Source organism: Cajanus cajan, chromosome 9, assembly GCF_000230855.2.
Source record: "Cajanus cajan strain Asha chromosome 9, NIPB_CcT2T_4, whole genome shotgun sequence".
Taxonomy (NCBI): Eukaryota; Viridiplantae; Streptophyta; class Magnoliopsida; order Fabales; family Fabaceae; genus Cajanus; species Cajanus cajan.
In genome coordinates, this window is record NC_138525.1 from 52255555 (window position 1) to 52271658 (window position 16104).

General features: G+C 38.1%; 1 protein-coding gene, 1 long non-coding RNA gene and 1 other non-coding gene across 3 annotated transcripts in view; all 3 read right to left on the reverse strand.

The window, feature by feature from the left end:
• Nucleotides 1-2131: 2131 nt before the first annotated feature.
• On the reverse strand, nt 2132-2237 carry LOC145952231 (small nucleolar RNA R71). The gene has a single exon (XR_014429910.1). It is a non-coding gene; the product is annotated as a small nucleolar RNA R71 (small nucleolar RNA).
• A 1287-nt stretch (nt 2238-3524) lies between these two features.
• LOC145951830 (uncharacterized) overlaps nt 3525-16104 on the reverse strand; it is a 96473-nt gene continuing 83893 nt past the window's right edge. Inside the window, exon 3 of the long non-coding RNA XR_014429768.1 lies at nt 3525-3543. This is a non-coding gene — a long non-coding RNA (uncharacterized LOC145951830). The remainder of the gene's footprint in view (nt 3544-16104) is intronic.
• Nucleotides 12102-15969, reverse strand: LOC109817939 (transmembrane emp24 domain-containing protein p24delta4). The gene is made up of 4 exons (XM_020383291.2): nt 15629-15969; nt 14697-14903; nt 12724-12800; nt 12102-12477 (listed from the first exon to the last, which is right to left on the reverse strand). The coding sequence occupies exons 1-4, from the start codon at nt 15839-15841 to the stop codon at nt 12333-12335; spliced, it is 642 nt and encodes a 213-aa protein (XP_020238880.1). The 5' UTR covers nt 15842-15969; the 3' UTR covers nt 12102-12332.

The window sequence follows — 16104 nt, forward strand, 5'->3', positions numbered from 1 at the left end:
CTGTGTGAAGAGGTTGATGTTGTATACGTTTGCTTAATTCGTGTAGGGAAATCTTGGGTTAATCTTCGCTTAGTTGGTTAACTCGGATGGAACAAGGATTAAGTGGTTAATAGAGTAATCTTTTGAGAACCAGGGATAAAAGAGTTACAATCTGAGCAGGGAACCAATCTGTTTTAATTGCTGTTTTATTTCGTTTTATTGTGTCACCAACTAAAAATCTGAAAACAAACCCCCCCATTTTGTGTGTTTAAGCCTTTAACAGTAAAAAAGACGGTCATTGGGAGACGACCTAGGAGTCACTTCCTAGTACTACACTTAATTGCATTTATTTGACCGGATACGGCTCTGATCAAATTTGGCGCCGTTGCCGGGGACCTTCGGTTGCTGTTATAGGCTGTGTGTTTGTGTGTTATTTGTTCTGTTGTGTGTTTTGTGTTTTAGAGCTCTGATATGTTATGTGTGTAGTGTATTAGTGTATCAGTGTTAGTGTATCAGTTTCTGTTTCAATTTTGTATGAATTTTGTGTATCAGTTGGTGGTTGCGTTTTTGTGTGTCATTACATGAATTTTATGTTGTGTAAACCAATGGAACAGTAACTCGAATTTTGGTGCATTTGCTGTTATGTGTTTGTGATAACTGATCTTTATTGCATTTCATAACTCATTGTCCAATTATATTGATTCCATTTGGTGTGCTAAATCATTGTTGTGTTGTGTTGTGTTGAGTTTCAATTCGTCCATAAGTGTAGACATCAAAATCTGGTGCATTTTTTTTGGCTCAAATTCTGGTGCATGTGGCTAAAAATCTGGTGCATTTTGGCTCAATTTCTGGTGCGTTTTCTGGTCCGTTTTGGTGCATACCCTGTTTCGGTTTGGGCATGCTCTGTTTTCTCTCCCTACTAGTCCTCTGTTCGGGTTCTAAAATTGGGGGAAATTGGTGCGGAAGTGGTCCAATTTTGGTGCACAAAACTGGTGCAAAATGTGGTGCATGAATAGTGCTGAATAGTGCCAAATTTTCCAATTAATTGTGATTTTTGTTTTTGATAGCTAGACTTGTTATTTTTGTCTGATTTTTTTTTGTGGTAACTTCTTTCAACCTATATTTTGTGTGAAAAATAGCTAGGGCACATAGTTTGGTCAAAATTTGGAGATACAAATTTATAAAAAAACTTTTTCAGCAAAACTTCAAAGGGCCATAACTTTTGCTCTGGTTATCGGAATTAGGCAAAAAAAAATTTCATTTTGTGTAGAAAAAAAAGATCTATCCAACCCACACAGCTATGCCGTGTGGCCCCAGCCAGATCTTCAAAAAAACGTCATTTACTATTTCTTTTTTATTTTTGAAGTTTTATTTCACTATTTGTCCAAACTTTTATAATTTTATAATTTTAAAAAAATAGTTAAGTTTTGAATTTTGTTCTCAACTTTTTTGTGGTAGTGTCTTATGATTTTTGGATGATGTTGGTGCATTAGTTTTGATATTTTCTGACTTTTCATGGAAATTCCCAGTTTACCCCTACTGTTCACGTGTCCTGATGCATGTGTTGCATGTAGTGCATGACTAGGAGCAACCCTGAATTTTTGCATCCATTTGATCCTGAGATTGATAGGACATTCCATAGATTAATTAGAGAGTATATCGTTCCATCTTTAGATAGTGATAGTGATAGTGATAGTGATAGTGATAGTCATAGTGTTAGTGATAGTGTAAGTGTTGCATCTGAACTTCATTCAAGTCAACAACAAAACATGGGTGAACATAATGGACCTCGTGAGAGGACTCTTAGGGAGATGGCTGCACCTGATTTCACTTATGAGAGTTTGTGCATTCAATATCCTAAAGAAGATGTTCCTTTTGTGCTTAAAACTAGACTAATTCATTTGTTGCCCAAGTTTCATGGTCATGCAGGTGAGGATCCACACAAACATCTAAAGGAGTTTCATATTGTATGTTCTACCATGAAGCCTCCTGATGTTGAAGAGGATCACATCTACCTGAAGGCATTTCCACATTCATTGGAGGGAGTTGCTAAAGACTGGCTGTATTATTTGGCTCCCAGGTCCATCACTAGCTGGGATGTTCTTAAAAGAATGTTTCTGGAGAAATTTTTCCCTGCCTCACGGACCACTGCAATCAGAAAGGATATATCAGGGATCAGGCAACTTGGTGGAGAGAGCTTATATGAGTATTGGGAGAGATTCAAGAAATTATGTGCAAGCTGTCCCCACCACCAGATTTCTGAGCAGCTCCTATTGCAATATTTTTATGAGGGCCTGAATAGCATGGAGAGGAGTATGATTGATGCTGCCAGTGGAGGAGCCCTTGGTGACTGTTGAGATTTCCGTTGAAGTACTTTTGTTATAATTGAAATTTAGTTTAATTCTATCAACGGTCTCAAACACGGCAAGTATACCGGCCGTTCAAGTAGTAAAAATATCGTATCCACAGGGATTAGAAGGTAAAATAAGCATTTATTGACTATTCGTGACTAAAGAATAATTCCAATTTATAGTTTGTCATGTAAATGTGAGATGAAGAGCATGACTATTGGAATGTTAAAACTATAAAGAGATTAGTTTTAGAATGGGAAAGAGTAGAAATGGGATAATGGTATTGTGAGGCTGTGGGGGTCAGATTTCACCGAACGTAACACTAATGTATCCTTAATCTCTTGTTAAATTCATTGCTTAGTCAACCCCATAGTTTACTCAAACCTAATCCCTTAGAGAAAGAGCCTAGGTGCGGATATTGAATATCAATCCCTTGACTACCCAATACCTACACCCGCATTACGGGCTAGGGTTTAAGACTACTAATGGGTCAAGCTCTATCCCTAGATACAATCTCCACTAGGCATATGTTCCAGAACTAATTTCAAAGGTATTTCCCAATACTCAATGGAACCTTAAATCATGCAAAGGGTGATCAATCCAAAGCAAGCATTAAGCAAAGAAACAAACACAACAACGAATAAAACAACATGTATATATATCATTGAAAACGTAAGGATTACAATAGAGTATGTTGGCTACATCTAACCCCACAAAATGGGTGAAACCACTCAACAAAGAGGGCAAATACAAAATAGAGATGGAAGAGGAAGTGAAGAACCGAAGGAAAGATCCGCACACGGACGATCCCAAGCCCTGGGAATCCCTTCCGCAGCTCCTGGAGGCGCCCAATGTGTGAATGGAGAGAAAGATCCCCGAAAATGGCTTCAAATACGAGCCTGGGAGATCAGATTAGGGTTCCGCGCCCGGCGCACAATTCTTCGCGCCCGGCGCAAGTTCTTCCAGAGAAGTCAAGCACTCTCTGTCTCAACACAAGCCCGGCGCAATTCCTTTTGCGCCCGGCTTAATTCTTTTTGCGCCCGGCTTAATTCCTTTTGCGCCCGGCTTAATATAACTGGCAGAGATGAAATACTCTGTTTTTGTCACGCCCAGCGCAGGTTATATTGAGCCCGGCGCAGAACCTCTTCTCTGCTCCTTAGCTTCTTAGGTTTCCAATCCTAAGAGTCTTCAACTTTCCACTCTTCCTCAATACCTGCACAAAAAATGAGGTGGATTAAGGTATTGTTAGATGAATTTGGGTTAGTTATATCTGCACACAAAATGAACCAAAAAGAGAACAATTATATTGCAATGGTTCAAAGGATGAGTGGAATTTGTTCAATAAGCCTCATCCAAAAAGAGGTAAAATTGAGACTTAACAGTGACATGACTCCGGCTGAGGCTAGGCACTTAATTGAAAAAATGGCCTCCAACTCCCAGCAGTTCAGCGCCAGGAATGATGCTATTGTGCTCAGGGGAATTAATGATGTACCTGCTGATTCTTCTTCATCTGCAGATAGGAAGCTTGAGGGGAAGCTTGATACCTTGGTCAGTTTAGTCACTCAACTTGCCATGAACCAGAAATCTTCATCTGCATCTGTTGCAAGGGTTTGTGGCATTTGCACTTCAAATGACCATCATACAGATTCGTGTCCATCATTGCAGCAGCCTTCTGATGTTCATGCTCCTCAAGCATATGCTGCCAACATTTACAACAACAGACCTCCACACCAGCAACAACATAATTATGATCTGTCTTCCAATAAATACAATCCTGGTTGGAGGAATCATCCTAACTTGAGGTGGGGAAACCCTCAACAGCAGCAAAATCCACCACCTTTCCAGAATAATCCTTCAAGTTCTACATATCAGCCTCCTTAACAGAGACCTCCTCCTGCACCTGCAGCCCAACCAGCTCCTCAACCTTCTACTTCTGAACCTTCATTGGAGGAGCTGGTGAGGCAGATGACTCTTCAAAACATGCAGTTCCAACAAGAGACTAGAGCTTCCATACAGAGTTTGACAAATCAGATGGGGCAAATGGCTACTCAGCTGAATCAGGCACAGTCTCAAAATTCAGACAAGTTGCCCTCACAGACTGTTCAGAATCCGAAAAATGTGAGTGCCATCACATTGAGGTCAGGAAAATAGATTGACATACCCACTGCAGTACCTCCACCTCCATCTGCACCTACGCCAGTGCCAGTTCCATTATCTGCACCTGAGCAAATTCATGAACCAGTTGGTGCCCAAAATTTTCATGCAGGTGGACCTTCTTCTAGCACCAATTCTTCTGATTTGCAGCAGCCTCCTATCCCTCTTCCATTTCCTCCTAAATTGATTCCAAGCAAAGAGATGGAAGAGGTTGATAAGGAGATACTGGAGACCTTCAGGAAGGTGGAGGTGAACATACCTCTGCTCGATGCCATCAAGCAAATTCCCAGATATGCAAAATTCTTGAAGGAGTTGTGCACTCATAAGAGGAAGCTGAAGGGCAATGAGCGAATCAGCATGGGCAGAAATGTGTCTGCTTTGATAGGTAAATCTGTTCCTCACATTCCTGAAAAATGTAAGGACCCAGGTACTTTCTGCATACCTTGTATTATTGGGAATAGCAAATTTGAAAATGTCATGCTTGATTTGGGTGCTTCTATAAATGTCATGCCTCTGTCCATTTTTAAATCTCTGTCTCTTGGTCCTATGCAGCCTACGGGTGTGGTGATACAGTTGGCAAATAGGAGTGTTGCCCACCCTACAGGTTTCATTGAGGATGTCTTAGTTCGGGTTGGTGAACTAATTTTTCCTGCTGATTTTTATGTGCTTGATATGGAGGAGGGATTCTCTCATGGTTCCGCCCCAATCATTTTAGGTAGACCATTTTTGAAAACAGCCAGAACTAAGATTGATGTGTATGCTGGTACATTGTCCATGGAGTTTGGTGATTGTGTTGTCCATTTTAATATTCTTGATGCCATGAAACATCCATCTGAGGACCATTCTATTTTTCGTGCTGAGATACTTGATGATGTTGTTGATCAGTATGCTTCTAATTTTTATTCTTTGCATGATAAGAAACATTGTTTTCTATCTGATCTATATACTTCTCTTGCATGCACTGAATCTGAATCTGATTATGTTTCTGAGTTTGATTTTGAATCTGATTTTGTATCTGATGTTTTCGGTGTTGTACCCCTGGATATTATTTCTTTAGAGTCAGAATGCACTAACCATGTTGCAGGAAGTACAAAAGAATCTGACTTGCAGGTTGAGGTACAGGCTGCGGAACCACTTCTCCCTTCCTTGGTTCCTTCTGATGTTCAGCCAGCACCCACACCAGAGTTGAAGCCTATTCCAGAGAACCTCAAGTATGCTTACTTGGAGGATCATGAGAAGCTGCCAGTGATCATTTCCACCTCCCTTGATGCTTTTCAAGAGGAGAAATTGTTGCACGTTCTGAAAAAGCATAAGAAAGCCATTGGTTGGACCCTGGCGGACATTCCTGGTATCAGCCCTTCCACTTGCATGCATATGATACTCTTAGAGGATGGAGCTAAACCAGTCAGAAAGCCCCAGAGACGACTCAACCCTGTCATTTTGGATGTAGTGAAGAAAGAGGTGACCAAGCTTCTACAAGCTGGGATCATCTATCCCATTTCAGACAGTCAGTGGGTGAGTCCGGTCCAGGTGGTCCCCAAGAAGACAGGCCTCACTGTTGTGAAAAATGAGAGGGATGAGCTCATCCCCACCAGAGTCCAAAACAGTTGGAGGGTCTGTATTGACTACCGGAGGCTCAACCAAGCAACAAGGAAGGATCATTTTCCTCTGCCCTTCATTGATCAGATGCTTGAGCGTCGGGCAGGTAAATCTCATTATTGCTTTCTTGATGGGTTCTTTGGCTATTTTCATATTCATATTGCTCCTGAGGATCAGGAGAAGACCACATTCACCTGCCCTTTTGGTACTTTTGCCTATAGGAGGATGCCTTTTGGCCTATGCAATGCCCCTGGCACATTCCAGCGGTGCATGCTTAGTATCTTTTCTGATTTTCTTGAAAATTGCATAGAGGTGTTTATGGATGATTTTACTGTATATGGATCCTCTTTTGATGCATGTTTGGATAGTTTGGATAGAGTTCTGAATAGATGCATTGAGACTAACCTTGTTCTTAATTTTGAGAAATGTCATTTCATGGTTGAACAGGGTATAGTTTTAGGGCATATTAATTCTAGTAAGGGCATAGAAGTAGATCCTGCAAAAGTCTCTATTATTTCACAATTGCCTTACCCCTCTTGCGTGCGAGAGGTTCGATCTTTTCTTGGCCATGCAGGTTTCTATAGGCGCTTTGTCAAAGAATTCAGCAAGAAAGCCTTTCCGCTATCCAATCTACTACAAAAAGATGTTGATTTTGTTTTTGATGATAGGTGTAAACAGGCTTTTGACTGCCTCAAGGAAGCACTCACCACCACTCCAATCATTTAGGCACCTGATTGGACAGTCCCATTCGAGCTGATGTGTGATGCATCCAATTATGCATTGGGAGCTGTCCTGGCACAAAGAGTTGACAAGTTGCCCAGAGTGATATATTATGCTTCCCGGACTTTGGATGCTGCCCAAGAAAACTACACTACCACAGAGAAAGAGCTTCTGGCCATTGTTTTTGCTCTTGATAAATTTAGATCTTATTTGCTTGGTTCTCGTGTTATTGTTTATACTGACCATGCAGCTCTGAAGTACCTACTGAAAAAGGCTGAGTCAAAGCCTAGATTGATCAGGTGGATGCTCTGGCTCCAGGAGTTTGATCTGGATTACGAGACAGGAGTGGAGCTTAGAATTTAGTGGCAGACCATCTCAGCAGGATTGAGAGAGCTGAGGATAGTGCTGACGTCTTGCCCATCCAGGATAATTTTCCTGATGAAAATTTGTTAACTGTTTCTTCTGTTTCTGCTTCTACCACCCCTTGGTTTGTAAATATTGTTAATTTTTTAGTTGCTTCTGTTTTTCCTCCTTTAGCATCTAGAGCTCAGATTGATAAACTCAAGAGTGATGCTAAACACTATGTTTGGGATGACCCCTATTTGTGGAAGTTTTGCAGTGATCAGGTAATCAGGAGATGCTTGCCGGACCATGAGGTTGACTCCGTCCTGCAGTTCTGTCATTCTTCTGCATCTGGTGGTCATCTTGGCATTCAGAGGACAGCTTGCAAGGTGCTTGATTGTGGTTTTTACTGGCCCACCATCTTCAAGGATGCGTGCAAGATTTGCAGCACTTGTGAGCAGTGTCAGAGAGCAGGAGGATCCCTTACATGGAGACAGCAGATGCCTCAACAGCCCATGCTATTCTGCGAGGTTTTTGATGTCTGGGGTATAGATTTCATGGGTCCTTTTCCTGTCTCTTTTGGTTTTTCATATATTCTCCTAGCTGTTGATTATGTTTCAAAATGGGTGGAAGCCAAAGCCACCAGAACTAATGATGCTCGGGTTGTTGTGGATTTTGTCAGATCTAACATATTTTGCAGGTTTGGAGTACCCAGAGCTATTGTTAGTGACCAGGGCACCCATTTTTGTAACAGATCCATGCAGGCTGTGCTCAAGAAGTATGGGGTAGTGCACAGAATCTCTACACCCTACCACCCCCAGACTAATGGGCAAGCAGAAATTTCAAACAGGGTCAAGAGAATCTTAGAGAAGATTGTCCAGCCCAATAGGAAAGATTGGAGCAATAGGCTAGAGGATGCTCTCTGGGCACATAGGACTGCTTACAAAGCACCCATAGGGATGTCTCCTTATCGGGTTGTCTTTGGTAAGGCATGTCATTTACCTGTGGAGATAGAGCACCGAGCCTACTAGGCTGTGAAGACTTGCAACTTCTCTATTGATCAGGCTGGAAAGGAAAGAAAGTTGCAACTGAGTGAGCTTGATGAGATCCGCCTTGAAGCCTATGAGAACTCTAAGTTCTACAAGGAGAAAACCAAGAAGTTCCATGACAGCTTGATAGCTAGGAAGGACTTCGTGGTTGGCCAGAAAGTTCTCTTGTACAATTCTCGGCTCGGACTCATGGGTGGTAAGCTACGTTCTAAGTGGATTGGACCTTTTGTTGTTACTAATGTTTTTCCTTATGGTACAGTTGAGGTCAAAAGTCAATCCACATACAAGAGCTTCAAAGTTAATGGGCACCGTCTGAAGCCTTTCCTCAGCAATCCATCCTTGTTGAATGCAGTTGAAGAGGAGATGTCTCTGCTCGACCCCGCTACTCTCCCACCATGACTTAGGGAGTTTTCTTTCCCCTTCTCCTTCTTTACTTTTATTGCACTTGTCCATATTTATTACGTGTTTTGATTGCTCTGATCTTCTGTTTGTGCCACATTGGGACAATGTGTGATTTAAGTGTGGGGGGGAACTATTTTGTTTTGGTTACATGCTTTTAGGGTTTATTTGTTATTTTAGGTTTTATGTTTAGGTGTTCTGTACAGCTTTGCATGTTTCTCTGTGATTTCTGGGTTTTGATTGTTTGTAGGCACTTACTTCATTCTTCGATACGAGTTTCTTGATACTATATGGTTTGAAATCCCTGTTTTTCTCTGCTTGGAAAGATGATTTTGAGGTTTGAGAGGTTGTTTTAATTGTGACAGATATACCCTGTGTGAGGATTTGAGCCACTCTCTGTTCTTACTTGTGTGTTATGCCTCTTGATTGCTTGCACACTTGCCTTGTCTTGACTCTGTTTGACACTTCTTGATTCACATGCATGTTTGGATATGATTAAGGCATTTTTGTTCTGATAAGCCTCTGGCCAAATAAGACTACCTTGAATTAACTCCTCTGATAACCCCTGCTGAGCCTATTTCCCCTTTTTGTTTGAAGCTCATTATAAGCCTTAAGCGAAAAACCATGATTACCTTAACCTTAAGGGAGTTTTGGAGCTTTGGAATCGTTTTGGGAATAAGTTCTTGAATAAGTGTGGGGGTGTGCGTATGTTTCATTGGATGATGTATATTGGCCAGTTGATCTCTTATGCTGTACACTTTACTTCTCTGCATGTTATCTTATTCATGTGTACTGTTCATTATGTACTGTTCATATTTAAATTCAAAAAAAAAAGAGAATTCAAAAAAAATAAAAACGAAAAAGAGAAGTTGTTTGAGGCAAGAGAAAGAGGATTCATCATCATAGAGGTCATTAGAGGTTTTTGGGTTTGTTTCTTGTGCGTATTCTTGACTTATTCCTCATTGCTCCTCTGGTTCCTCTGGTTTGTAATTACTTATCCCATATATTATCCTCTACCCTGTCCTTGGCCTCATTACAACCCTAAAAAGACCTTTTCATCCTTAGGTGCATGTTTGTTGGATGTTGATTTTAGAGGCTTGCCAAGTTTATCTGTTGCTTGTTTTCATGAGTGCTTTGAGAGTATACAGTTGCCTAGACACTTGAGAGATACAGTGATACAGTGCATCTAGTGAGGCTCTGTTGCTTTTGATTCACCTCTTGAGCTGATTGATTGTTTTGCCATGTTTTGAAATGCTTGGATGATTTCCATAAGTATCTGGTTTCTCTGACTCTTGGAGTGTTGGATGTTGTCTACTCCTTTTCTTTTCCCAGTATTCATTGAGGATTGTGTAGATCTGTTTGTTTTCTTGTGTGTATTCTTGTTTATGTTTCTTCATGTTGTGTCACTCTCTTTGCTGTCTTTGGAATTGTTCCTTGCTCTGCTTTTTGATTTTGCCCAGGAGTGCAAAAGGCTAAGTGTGGGGGAATTTGATGAGTCATTATTTTCCCCTATTTTCTTACCTTTCTGTACTTATTTTAATCTCTGATTTGCGCTTAACTGTTGATTATCTCCACTGTTTTCTATTTGGGATTTAATTAGACCGGTAATTCATATTTTAACTAATTTGAATTTTCTGAATCTAATTATTTCAAATTTCATTTTCAGGGCAGTTTAATAATTATTTGGGCTTGGAATCAATTTCTGGACTTCAAGTGGAGTTGCCACGTCATCTGCCACATCATTTGCCATGTCACCACTGCACCATTTTTCCACCTCAGCATTTAATTTCAATATGTATTTTATTTTATTATATTATTGGGTTAGACTTGTATGATGGGGGCCCAATTTCGTTTTAGGTCAACTGCACCTAGGGTAGGGCTGACTGGGCAGCACTAACATGAGAGGCTGATGTGACTACGTGAACAGTAGCCTCCTTCACCATTCCAGACGTTTTTGGCTTCTCTTTGTTCTTCTGTTTCACGTTTTGCTCTCTTGTAGCCCAGTTTCACGTTTTGCTCTATTTAGCTGCCATTTTCGTTTTACTTCCTTCTTCTCTTTATATATGCATCTTTGTATCTGAACTGAACCATTTTGCATTGAATAAATACTTTCGTTTCCATTTCCGTTTTCAGTTTCGTTTCCAATTTCTGTTCCATTTTCGTTTCTGTTTGTATTATTTTCGTTTCTGTTCCATCTTAATGGAAGGCTAAAAACCCCTGGGTTGGCTCCTTGAGCAGATTGCAATCTCTGTTTGAGGTTCAGTTATGTGTGTTTATCTCTGTTCTGCTTTGTCTTCTTCATTTAACCTCTGTATGAGTGTCCATGCTTAATGGGTTGTGCTTAATGCCACAGTTGCTTAATCTGTGTGAAGAGGTTGATGTTGTATACGTTTGCTTAATTCGTGTAGGGAAATCTTGGGTTAATCTTCGCTTAGTTGGTTAACTCAGATGGAACAAGGATTAAGTGGTTAATAGAGTAATCTTTTGAGAACCAGGGATAAAAGAGTTGCAATCTGAGTAGGGAACCAATCCGTTTTAATTGCTGTTTTATTTCGTTTTATTGTGTCACCAACTAAAAATCTGAAAACAAACCCCCCCATTTTGTGTGTTTAAGCCTTTAACAGTAAAAAAGACGGTCCTTGGGAGACGACCTAGGAGTCACTTCCTAGTACTACACTTAATTGCATTTATTTGACCGGATACGGCTCCGATCATGTTGTTTGGTTGTAATATGACCTTGTATAGTCGTTTGGGCAATGAGTAGGTATATTTATATATTTTTGAATATCTTTTGTGTAAATTATATATATATATATATATATATATATACACAATAAAAGTTTTAAATCTTTTACCTTATACATATATCAATGTGTATGATAACCTTAAGTTAGTTGTATACTGTTTAATATTTTCTATTACATAGTAACTGAACTATAATAAGTGTATAGACCTATCGGATCGTTACAATAGTAAGACATGTAAGTTTATGGTCATGATGCTTCGCTTGTAATTAAGAGTCTGTTTGGTTCAAAAGAGAGAAGGTGAGAGAAGAGATTTCAACAAAAAAAGAGGAAAAAAGTTAAAAATTTTGTTTGATTAAGAGAATGGACAGGAAAATAATTATTTTCTTGTTTGGTTCACAAAAAGAGGATTTTTTTTAAAAAAAAAATACTTCTATATATTCATAATTTTAAATTTAATAACATAAATAAAGATACTTTGAACATTATACTAAAAATGTTTTAAAATCCCTCTCTCTCACTCCAAATCCTCCTAATTTTAGAAGGGAGCTAAAATTAGATAAAGAAGGATTTTCTTCCCCTCCATTCCCCTTCCCTCTCCTCCTAAAAAGTGAATTAAACAAGAAAAGATTTTAAAAATTTCTATCCTCTTCTTCATTTCTCTCCGACCACAAACACTATGTAAGAGTTTGAAATGAACCATGCATTTTTGTAATTGTCAGCAACAAATTAAAGGGATTCATTGTCACAGATATAGCCAATGGTTGATTAAAAAAAAAAATCATAGTCCTTTTGAATTAGCTCCAAGTAGCACAACTCTTCAATTCAGCATATATCTATGTAATGTAACGCCCCCACATCGCTTGCAGGGGTACCCCTATTGATATATAATAATTATCAACAAATTAAAAAACTATACAACATAGAACTCATCCTAGATTATCCAAAACTTGAGTAAAAATATTGTGTTGTGAAGTCTCATAGGAAAACAACATCTATATGAGTTTCTTCTTCTGAAAAAAGCGCTTCAGATACCACACTTGCAATACCGACACCAAAATGCAGACACTAAGAGACATGATGCTAAACCATGCCACTCTACCATTTGTTCTTTCACTGATTTCCCTCATCTTTGCTTCCCTGTAACAAAGTCCAATAAATGGAATTTCTGAAATGCACTAATCAAGCATAATTGTATTGTAGCAGTTATTGTAAAGAAAATTTTCTCATGTGGTGCATATTTCAGTGGTTGGAACTTTGATGAGCCTTACTTTATAGGTACAGAAAAGAGCCTAACTTCATAAATGCCTTAAATCAACGACGACAAACTAAGACCCTGATAATCAAATTAAAATAAAACATAAAGTGTAAGGGGATGGCATTTACTTATCCTTCAAATAAATTAGATAGCCGTGGATGGCTCCCACTGCTCCTTCAAGTTTCCTGAGCTCAAGTTCAACTCCCTTTAACCATAGCAGAAAAATTAAACTAATTAATAACTTAATAATAATTAGAAATAAAAATAAAATATAAACATTTATATATTTCATTTAAATGTAAAATGAATAATATATGCCTTGAGCAAAGAATTTTAACGCTATTATTATCTTTACACAAGTTCTTCAGCATCGAGCTATGATACACCAATATGATACGCGTATCGGATACGATATGTATCCGATACGACAATACGAGTATTTTAAAATATATAGGATACGATACATGTAAGATATGTGCCATCATATGTATCAATTTTCATACAATATGAGAAATGTGTACTTGTAATTTTGATCAAAATTCATAAACATTAAATATATAATTGCTATTTTGCAAATCTAAATTAAAATCATACTTATTGTACATTACTAAAAATAAATAAATTATAAATCATTTCATCATAAATTACTTTTTATTATTTATAAATAGAAATAATATTACCAATTTCATTTCTTTCTTAAAATTATCTATATGAAAGATAATTTTCATTTATAATTCATCAACAATCAATATTTCTATATTTTTACATTAAACATGTTTATATATCTTATTTAGCTGTAATGAATATTTTATAATTTTTTAAAAATTTAGATATTTTATTGATATATATCACCAATAAGTATCGATAAAATATCTTAGTATCAGAATTGAATAAAATTTTCATAATATTTTTAAAGGTTAGGATACTTTACCCAGTCGTATCAGTGAAGTATCTAAATATATCGTATCGAATATGTATCGAATACGGATATGTAAAACAAATTGAAGTATCGGTACTTTATAACTATCGAGTAGTTAATTCAAATGGTACTGGACTCTAGGGGTGAGCAACGGGTGGGTTTGGTCGGGTTCGGGTGAAAAATGTCCAACCCATTGTAAACCGACTTTGAAAAAATGTGACCCATATCCGACCGACTGAGCTTTCGATTTGAGGCGGTTCGGGTTGAAACGGATTCGGATTTAAGCGGGTGGGTATAATCGGGTTTGAATTTTTTTGTAAACCAATTTATCTTAAGGAAGATGAAGCTTAAAACGATAAAAAATATTTTTAAAATAGTGTATAAAAATAGAATGAAGGTGACAATAGATGGTGTAAGTAGATTCGTAGTTGAAACATTTACAAACTAAAGAAGCAAAAATAAAAGATAACAAAATTCATAGTTATTACATGGAAAAGAAATATAAAGTTAGATATCATAAGAAATCACAGTCACACAAAATGTACTCAAAATGGAGATAAGAAGATGAAAAAGAAAAACAAAGAAAGAAGCAAAAAGATAACTCTAAAAATGGACTAGTGTGTTGAGAAGTTGAATGAGGAAGGAGAAGACAAAATAAATATATAAGTTATGAGAAAAAGGAAAAAAATAAGTTACAAATTGATGGCTATATTATACTTGAAATAAAGACTTTTAAGTTTGGACCATTGTTGTTTAGTTATACAAAAGAAATAAAAATTTAAACTTATCTCATTTTCGGTTGGGTTCGGTTTTTGGCGGGTTTAAAAATTCAAAACCGAACCCGCCCAATATAACCTGTATAAAATCAAAATTTTAACCCGATTTACCCATAAGACCCGCCCAAACCCACCCAAAAACAATATTTTTTATCGGGTTTTTCAGGTTCGGTTCGGGTGTCGGTTTAATGCTCACCCCTACTAGACTCAATTTCTTGAAATAAAGTTGAATTGGAGTCTTGTTAATAAAAAAACTGTAATTGAAATGAGAGAACTGGCTAAAGATAGTGAATCAGGTTTACGATAGAGAACGTGAAAGAAAAATGATTTCTAATTTGTTCAATGCATGCTTATAATCTCTTACACATATATTAGAATGACGGTAGAACATGAATGAAATTTTTACCTCGATCTTTTCTTTCTTTGCAACAGACTCCCAATCCTTGGCAGAAATTCCAGTTTTCCATTCAAGGCTGACAGATGCTTCTTCTTGAGGTTTACCTTCCATCTCAAAGCACGCCACATAGCTCCCACTCTCCACAGTTGTAAATGCAAATTGACCTTGTGTGGCATTTTCGTTATGGTGAAGGCTATTTCCATAAGGTGATGTTACCTGGGAAAATAAACAAAACAAATTAGATCAAAGCAAATAATTTTTAACACGAGTCCTTTAAAATTATACTCACACCTTAACCCAATGTCCTTGTTTCACAACATTAGAAATCAATAAATGGAAGATCTCAATTCTCAATGGTGGACAGCAACAAATCAGCTCAGAAATTTGTTTAATTTCAGAGTAATCAACGGTTGAAAAATCAAAAACAAACACCCCTTATTCATCATCAACCTTGATTCATTTGATAGAGAAAGCCCTCTTAGAGGAGAATTTATCAGATGTTTTCATACAACTAGGTGTATATGATCTCGATCAATCTTTACGCGACACGTAATAGGGTTTCTCAAATTACAAGAAAGAATTAATAACAATTGATTAATTAAAAGATAAAACATGACCATTCAGAACCATGTCTAAATTGCGGGCCGCATCACCTGTTATGGTTGCGGAGTATCTACAACAGAGCCAACAATTGCGGCGTAAATTTCAATCACAGGAAATGGCAATTCAAAATTTAGAACCATGTCTTTGACCAATATCTTTGACTGCCATAAGACCAAAAAAATAAGGAGATATCTTCATCTGTACGAAGTTTAATTTCTTTTAAAAAAAATCGTGAAAACACCATCGAATTGACCAAGTTGAATGCATAAGGAATGAAAAGAAACAAGAAGAAGACGAATTTTTGTTGTGGGATGGGAAGATTGATGAAAAATATATACCTTGACCGAAACCGTATGATGATGTGGATCATGTCCGGTGATAACATAGTAATCGGCTAAAACAACGACGTTTGTCTGGATTTCCTCAGACACGCACTTAGCACCCGAAGTGGGGATTGTTAACCACACGGCCTCTGCAAGAGGGAGCACGTAAAAGAGAGCGGTGAAGCATAACAACAACAGCAGAGTCATTTGCGTTATACCCCGACCCATTAGCGGAGGTTGTTGACCTTGGAATGAGACAACAAGAGGGCTGAGATCTAGAATTTGAGTGTTGTAATGTAATGTAATGTGTGTTGCGTTGTGTTTGGATGAGGAAAAGTTGAGTTGGTGAGATACCGGGTTCAGAAGTTAAGTAGTTGGTCAAAAAGAAGATTTGGTGGCAGTGACGTATTTGAAGCCTAGTTGGCTTTTCATTGACCAATCACGTTCCTGCATGCAAGGAAAGGTGCCACATAGACGACATGTCCCACGCG